Source organism: Semicossyphus pulcher, unplaced genomic scaffold (genome assembly GCF_022749685.1).
Source record: "Semicossyphus pulcher isolate SPU_LCO1_2020_fin unplaced genomic scaffold, fSemPul1.0.p SCAF_12, whole genome shotgun sequence".
NCBI classification, from domain to species: Eukaryota; Metazoa; Chordata; class Actinopteri; order Labriformes; family Labridae; genus Semicossyphus; species Semicossyphus pulcher.
This window is the reverse complement of record NW_027211626.1, coordinates 8,422,161-8,430,168: the sequence shown is the minus strand read 5'-3', so window position 1 is coordinate 8,430,168 and position 8,008 is coordinate 8,422,161. Positions and strand designations below refer to the sequence as shown.

General features: G+C 41.9%; 1 protein-coding gene across 1 annotated transcript; it reads right to left on the bottom strand.

Moving 5' to 3' along the window:
• Positions 1-837: 837 nt before the first annotated feature.
• chst3a (carbohydrate (chondroitin 6) sulfotransferase 3a) lies at positions 838-4,684 on the bottom strand. Its single transcript, XM_069658746.1, has 3 exons — positions 4,593-4,684; positions 2,576-3,127; positions 838-1,589 (listed from the first exon to the last, which is right to left on the bottom strand). Exons 1-3 carry the CDS (start codon positions 4,670-4,672, stop codon positions 893-895), a joined length of 1,329 nt encoding a protein of 442 aa, XP_069514847.1. The 5' UTR covers positions 4,673-4,684; the 3' UTR covers positions 838-892.
• Between the last annotated feature and the right edge of the window lie 3,324 nt (positions 4,685-8,008).

Genomic DNA, 8,008 nt, shown 5'->3' with positions numbered 1-8,008 from the left:
TCTGACAAGAATTTTGTGTGTCCATAAACACACCTGAAAGATCAGCTCTGACTTAACAGGGTGGCTGCCGACAAGAGAAGCAGGCAATTAGCAGAGAATACGATGAGAAATACATAACTAAAACTAAGGCTACTGACTGTTAAGAAGAACACAGTTTAAGACACACAATTTAGGTAAAGTATGATTTGATTCCTTTATATTCTTCTTATTTCATAAAACCTCTTCATTATTATATAATAATCTTAACTGGCCTCTTTTCTCGTAGAATGTGGTCACTTTGGCATTTGGTTGAAAATATCATTTGTATTTTCCCACAGTGTACTTTATGGAGGTTATGAATACTCCTCACGAAGCCACAAAATAAAACTCTACATTAATTTCTCCTGAGTCGGGTATAAAGCCAAATAAAAAGCACACGGGGTCTCATCTAACGGGATTCTATCAGTTGTCTGTTTTAAGCACGAGCATCGTAAACGTCGTGAACAGAAGCATCCTCTCTTTCAGACACACACAACATAAACCACTATTACTTCCACTGTACTTTATCCCTGAATCTAAACATGATCCACGATGAATGCAATCTCAGATAATAATCTCTCACAAGTCAAGCTCGACTTCTGCTGCTTATTTCCTTTTAGATGAAACACAAAACGTGACATAAAGCTGAATTACCAGGCTTCTCAGTGAACACAGTATGCAAAATAAATACTTAAACAAGTGGCTCTTCATTTTACAATGAGGCACATCATTGGTGAGAATGAATATTATTGTATGGCCCAACTTGTGTGTCTTTTATGGCACCTTTGCTTAGTTTTGGTTTGTGCAATAATGGCTTCTCCTGGCTCTGATCCATCGTGTGCAGCGTTTTGCAGATTCACAGCTACATTTTTGATTAATGAAACAGTTTCTCCTCCAGCAAACTGATGGACTTATTGGTCAGTGTCTTTTCGTCATCCACAAATCTGTACCCAAACAGCTTCATGGTGGGTCCGCACACTCTCTGCACCACCTGAGCCAGTGTAAAAGGAATGCTAAATCTCCATTTCTCCGCCTGCTCCGAGGAGTTCTTCTGGGTGGAGTAAATCCCTCTTGCTTCCTGTGTGGTCTGCGTGTTCCTCAGAATCCACTCCCTTGCTTGGGGACTAAATGGTATCCCCGTGAACTTGTACATCTCCTCTGCTTTCTGCATGGGGTAGCGGGCAATATCCTCATACCGCACCAACATGTAGCGGCTCCTCAGCCAGCGAGGTCGGCTCAGTCCCACTTCTGCAGACATCCTAATGTGGTCACAGTTTCCTTTGAGCCTCTTCACCTCCTCGTCATCCTCGGGCACCTGGCCGTCCTGCGCCCAGGTCTTCCACGTTTGGTACTTGGAAGAAAAAGCCACCATGCGGGACGCCAGGATGGCCCGTGGATCTCTGACGAGCTGGATCACTCTCACGTCCAGGCGTGGATCCTCCACCAGAGGCTGCAACGTCTCCAGCTGCCGCACACGTACAGTCTTAATGGCATAGTGCTGCTTGGAAAGGCAGGACTCGGATGCAAGGGTCAAGTTCAGGGGCCCACAGCGACGAGTCTTACAGTGATACCTAAGACAGGAGGGGTATAGTTTTAGGATCAGCTGGAATCATCTGTTCAAGAGATTCAGTTCATGACTTTTTTGGATATAACAAAAGGTACATGACCGTTGATTTATTCTCTTGATTCTATGACTCCCAAATGACACATTAGTTTGTAGATTACAAATTTAATGCCTCATGTTTAGCATGTTGTCACCATCATCATCATCTTTTTTGGGGGGCCAGAGTCGTGCCAATGTTTGGACGAAACAATGGAGCTGCCATGGATCTGCATTACTACGTCTTTATCCTGATTGACAGTTGCTGTGGTAGACTTGTCAATCAAAAAGCAGCTGCACCCTGAAGCTATCTTACTTTGACATCCCATTTAATCTAAACGGGGGCCATGACTTAAAATATTAACATCAGGCCGTATGTAAGATGACTTGAAACTAGGTATTGAGACCATAAACTTAAAAGGAGAAGTTCCCTATTTTTAAACCAAACAAATTTGGGGGTTGAAATGACTCATAGGAGCAGAAACTTCTGGAATTGGTCCAGTTGATGGCCTCTGCGGTACCCGCAATGGCTGCAACATAATCCCCTGGGGCAAATGCACCCGATCAAAGTATGTCCAAAAAGTTTCAAAAGTTTTTGTTCCTATGAGTCATCTCGACACCCAAATTTGTAAAAAAAAAATGGGGCCCATGTTTAAAAATAACAAACTTCTCCTGTAATAGATCAAGCGAGAAGCTGACTTCTTTTTGCAACCACAAGAGAGGCCACTAAAAAAGGCACTTCTGCATTTACTGAACTTTTTAAACCTGGAGGCTGTGTTCAATCCTTTTATCAATGAATGGGATGTGATCATCACGAGAAATCTTCCAAACAGGACCTTCCACAATCACCGCCCCCCTTTACAAATGTATCACAGTTTGATTTGAACTCCCTTTTTCAGATTAAACCTGCATTGTTAGCTTGATTAGTAACAGTGAGTATCTTGAAAATAACAATACCTCTCAAAGACGTCCTTGATTACAGGACCGCAGACGGGTTCCTCACAGAGCGATATGCTAGACTCTCTCCGGAAAAGAGCCGGGGTGACGTGGTCCTGAGGTGGAGGAGAGATAAACTTCTCCAGAGGAGAGAAATCACACAGGAAGAGTGCCTGGAGTACATCCCGGTAGATTCCTGCCAACACTGTCCCGTTGTTTGCCTCTGTGGCCGTGGTCAGCATGCGCTCGACGTGCCACAAAGGCTCAAACAGGTAGAACATGTTCTCCCCTTGCTGGTTGAAGAATTCCCCCACAAACGAGGAGCCTGTTCGTGTGGTGGCCAGGAGTAATATGTGCTTACGGCCACCGCTGTAGCTGTACCTGCTTAAACCATCCAGTTCTTCCTCCTCTTCCTCCTCGGAGAGACTTGAGTAATTCCCATTAGTGCCGGTGAGTTTAGAGAGCAGCATTTTGAGCACCGTCAGGGAGCCATTTTGTGTTATGTTGCTGTAATCCAGTGGAGTCTGGGGGGTCTGCTGAGGAGTCTGCCTCTGGATCAGCTTATCAGAGACCCTGATGAGATACAGAAGCTTAGTTAACAGATATCATTAACACCAGATTAGGTAGTGTAAACACTTAAGATGGGTCTTGTCTTTTATAAGTTGTGTTTGAGTTACAAAATTCATAGGAACACAGCCTTAATCTAAATCCCTCTGAAGGCATAGTTTAGTTAATGCTGTACAAAGCTACAGCCTGCATACTTTCATGTGTTTTGGAGATATAAGACAGAAGCTAGAGACTGTAGGCTAGATACAAGGCTCTGCATACATGCATTTCCACAGTGGTACTTTAAAGCTTTTAAGTGTGAATTGTCAGTGTGAGGGTGACATGCGAGGGATTATTGGCTGGCTGCGGTCGTGTTGTCAGAAGGGATGGTCTACTTTTGCTGCAGAAGTTAAGAATAAGCCACTGATTATCTGTCTTCTTTAATGGTGGATGTTGGGCATAACAGACAGTTCAATAACAATATAACACTACTGCTGCAGAGCTATCATTTAGCATTGCATTCGTAGCAGTGAGAACAGGCATCTCATCCAACGTTTCACATGTGCTGATGTTAACTGCTTACTATGATATTGGTAGGAAAGGATTTGGTTACTGAGCATTTGAGCCTCACTGAGCAGTTACCAATTTGAGTTAATAATTTCATATGGCAGGACTTTCCTCCTCTCAGTCTGACTCAGACCACGTGCATCAATCAGATGTGATCTGTCAACCTACGCAGTGAGAAATATTCTTAATTAAATGGGCTTTTTTTAACTAGACAGTTTTGAATTTTCACTCCGATTTTTGTTCATTCTTAATGAGACTCTTAACTTTGACATATGCATTTTCACTATTTCAAAAAAGCAAAGGATTTGAAAGGATATAGAGCAGTCTTACTCCCAAGATGAGCTTAGCTGGACAGCAAATTTGAATGATACAAAAGTCAAAGCTCTGTCCTTCAAGGGGACATAATTTAGATATGCAATCAGTGGCTGACACTGCACTGTCACTCCATGGTTGTAGAAAACATGGCTGCTCTAGGATCAGTTATTCGGCCTTATATGTACCAGCCAGAGTCGCCAGGAAGTATCGGAATGGTAAGATGAAATCTTGACAACAACTTGACTACAAGCTAGTGCGAGAAGGCAGCCTGAGGTGAATGACGATTGGTCGATTTCAGTGAGAGCAAGGTTCCACGTAGAAACCTGCAGCTGTTCTGAGCGGCCCATTTCAGAGGCGACCTTTTTAAAAATGTGATTCTGGAAAAACATGGAATTATGCAGTTTTCACTGTGAACAATAAACTCCTAAAAATGTGAAACCCATGCAAAATATGAGAACATCTGTTTAAAAGATATGGCCTCTTTAAGTATATTTCATAGTGACAGGTTTGAGCTACAATTTTCCCAGAAGGCAGGACCCTATCCAAAAAAGTGACCTGATTATTACCTGTGTTTTCTTCAGCAAAGTTCGAGTGTTCTTTATTCCTTTACCTTGATAGGATGTTGCTTTCCTTCTCGATGATGACCAGAGCCACGATACAGATGAAGACAATTGCATATTTGGTCTTCATTCTTGAGTCCTGGCTTTGAGTCTGGACGTCTTAGAGTCTAGTCTGTGTGCTGGTCATACCTCGTCATGCAGAGGCCAAAGCTTCATTCTGCAGTAAGAAAGGTACTTTAGTGAAGAAACAAGACAAGAAACATATTTCACAATCACTGACACAACAGACATGTCTTAGATTAGATTATGCTGCAGACATTAACTATCATAAAAAGAATGGGAGGCAAACACTAAAAAGGAAATGATCTCCCATCTGAGCTCTGAAAGACGATCTTTCATTTAGCCAAAGTTTACTGAAATAGAAGTCACATCTGCATTGATTTAAAACCTCAGAAATGATGCGTAGGTTGAGAAACCTTTTAGCTTTCAGCCTTAGAACCACAAATAAACCAGCGCTGCTTTTGGTCGGATTGGGGTTGGGTAGGAAGTGGAAGACGAATGACATTAGAGGAGTTAATGTTCACACAGTCAGTACTGTATGTGATTTCAACACCCTGTCTCGTTAACATTAGTAAAACTGTTGCTGAGTTGCATCTCTTACATATAATAAGGCACAAGTCTCAACATGTGGACAGTCAGGTGTTCGTTGATAGTTATTTTAACCGTTTGTATTTATCACAGGGCAAGTCAGAGCTTGATAATATTGAAACCAAATCTAGCATTGTAGGACAGAGTATCATTTCTGTCCTTTGGGAGTATTGTGTTTCTCTTCCATGTTCAGGACTGCTCGGGGAATCAATTAGGAAGACAACCCACATTTATGAAGCCATACAAGAACACACCGGTGTCACAATCCTCCTCACAAAGACTTTTAAGCAAATTAACTATTTCGACATTGCATTTCATTTGAAACTTTAATCAGCACGGCAAATTTCTTAACTCTGAATAAATTGTCTTCCTCGTGATACTGAAAAAGAAATCCACACTCACGCATATGTCATTTGGAGCTGTCAGGAGAGTGAATAATTTCTACAAAGCATATCATTAAGAGGGGGAAAAAACAGACACAGTTTCCGAGCCGTTGTGGAGTGATTGTGCGCTCTGTAAGTAAATATCACCCAATTATCTGAGCTTAATACGCCATAGCCGTCAAACTGTCAGGCTGGAGCTCTTGAGCTGAGCACTTTTACATATTCAAGAGTCACTGGAGCGTTTGGCAAATCTGACTATCTGCTCAAGCAGAAACACACATCACTCTGTTTATCATCTCACTACAAATTACATTAATGGCTGCCTTCAAAGCCTTCAAGCTGCATTTCATGGAGGCACTGAAAGCTAAATTCCCACTGAAAGCTTTGCAGTTCATCCAGGGGTGTTAGAGTAAACAATTAACTGTTATAGGCAAATATTTAAAGCGTTATCATTTCTGTAGGTGTGGTTAGTCACTTCTGTGGGATTGATTGCTTTCTGTTTGGGCTTTATATGCCGTTTGGAAAAAGAGAAAACTCCCCCCTTCTCTGTGTGTGTGTGTGGAGCCACTTAATACAGTCATTTAGGGGGGAGGGGGCTTTCAATTCATGAGCATTTTTAACATCCACCACTAAACCTGAATGAACACAGACTAATGAATACTTCTGCATACTATTAATCTCTGATGCCCTGAGATGAGGACATGATGCTTTCAAATGCTCCAAATCAAATCTGGAAAAAAAATATTTTATGAGCAAGTCGCATCTACAGCTACGAGAAATAATAACTAATCATAGTGGACTGGCTCCATCGCTGCACAATCATCCTTTATACCTGCATCCTATAAGGAAACATACACACATCATACATGTATCGTTGACAGTTGTGATAACAGTGAAAGACTTAATCATTATTTATCGTGTATGGTGTTTTACGCGCATGGCAGCAGCATGTTTACGAGCTCTACGTGCGCCGGTGGCTCTACAGGGTTGTTTTTTTTACGCTTTGAGTCATTTCCTGCGAGATTACAGAAGATGTTGACATGTTCGGGTAGCGGATGTTACAAACCTTCAGTTGTTTCGTCTCTGCCATCGAACAAAATGTTCCTGATCTTGTGAGAAACAGTCCGGTCCCTTCGTAGCATCTTGCTGCATTGTCTTGGACAAGGACACACTGCTTCATTGTATCCTCGGACGCGGGCTCCTCTCCTCTGCAGGATGAATGAGAGGCAGCGCGGAGGCACGGTCGCCGCGCGGAAACATCCACATTAAAGAGAGCCGACCGGACCACGAGCGAGAATAATGTTTGTTTGTAGTTAAATATACTGTTAAAACATGACGCTTTGCCACGGTGATATCTGTAGTTTCCTCCCTCCTTTCTCTGTGTTTGGGAAGCAATTGCCTAGAAAATTCGTTAAAAGTTAAAAAAGCATAATTTCAAAAACTTTTTGTCTAACTTTCCCCATGTGCTGGACTCCTCCGCTGCACGAGCGAACTCACTGCAGCCACGCTTCGCGTCACCGCTCTCTCGAGCGTGGGACATCCTGCGTCGGCGAGGAGGTCACGTGATCCCCAAAACACCCTGCAATTTTGTATAAAGACTCCCCTGTTTCAGCAACTGCCTCCTGTATAAGGAGTCCATGCCACTTTAGGACACTGTAAACCTTTTTTAGAAAATGTTGTAATTGCTCAACTTAGGTTTTGGGTTAAGTTTGCTGTTAACCTGTTGTTTTAACAGCCAGTAGGTTAACATTTAATTTAGGAAACACTGTAGTAAGATGGGTTAAAACTATGTTTGTGTATTCCATGCAGGAAATCAGATCTTTTTTTATTATTATTTTAGTTTTCCTAATTGCTATTCATCTTTAAAACACTCCACATTAATAAACAAAAAATAACAATAAATATTCATCTTCAGCTTCAATTGGCTTCTGCATCATTTGCTTTAGGTTTGACCTGGATATTTAAAGTCAAAAAGCCTATGATCTTTACTCTTTGTAACTGGTCATAGCCTGTAAATGTCTCCTCACTGCAGCCCTGTAACCCTTGTAAGACATGTCGTAACCTACCTTGCATTAGTTATGTGTAGACAGGCCAAAAGAACCAAAGTAACAAACATATTGTAATTCTTTCTTTTGGTGTCACAATGTATTGCTAGCTTAACATGTTGCCATCCTTGGCAAATATCACCTAACAGATAGATCTTTATATTTAGTTTCAGTATCCGCCTGCATAACTAAAGTGTTGTACAGTAATGATTTAACAGTGACCATTGCTATGATGGGGCTCTGTGAGGCTTGTTGACGTCTGAGTTTAAGTTTAAGGCTACGGCATCTGCTGTGGAGCAGCACCTTTCTATCAGCACTCCATTACCTCCCACATAATTAAAATGTGAAGGGCAGTAATGACCTGTTTCACCTTGCAGAAAAACACCAACT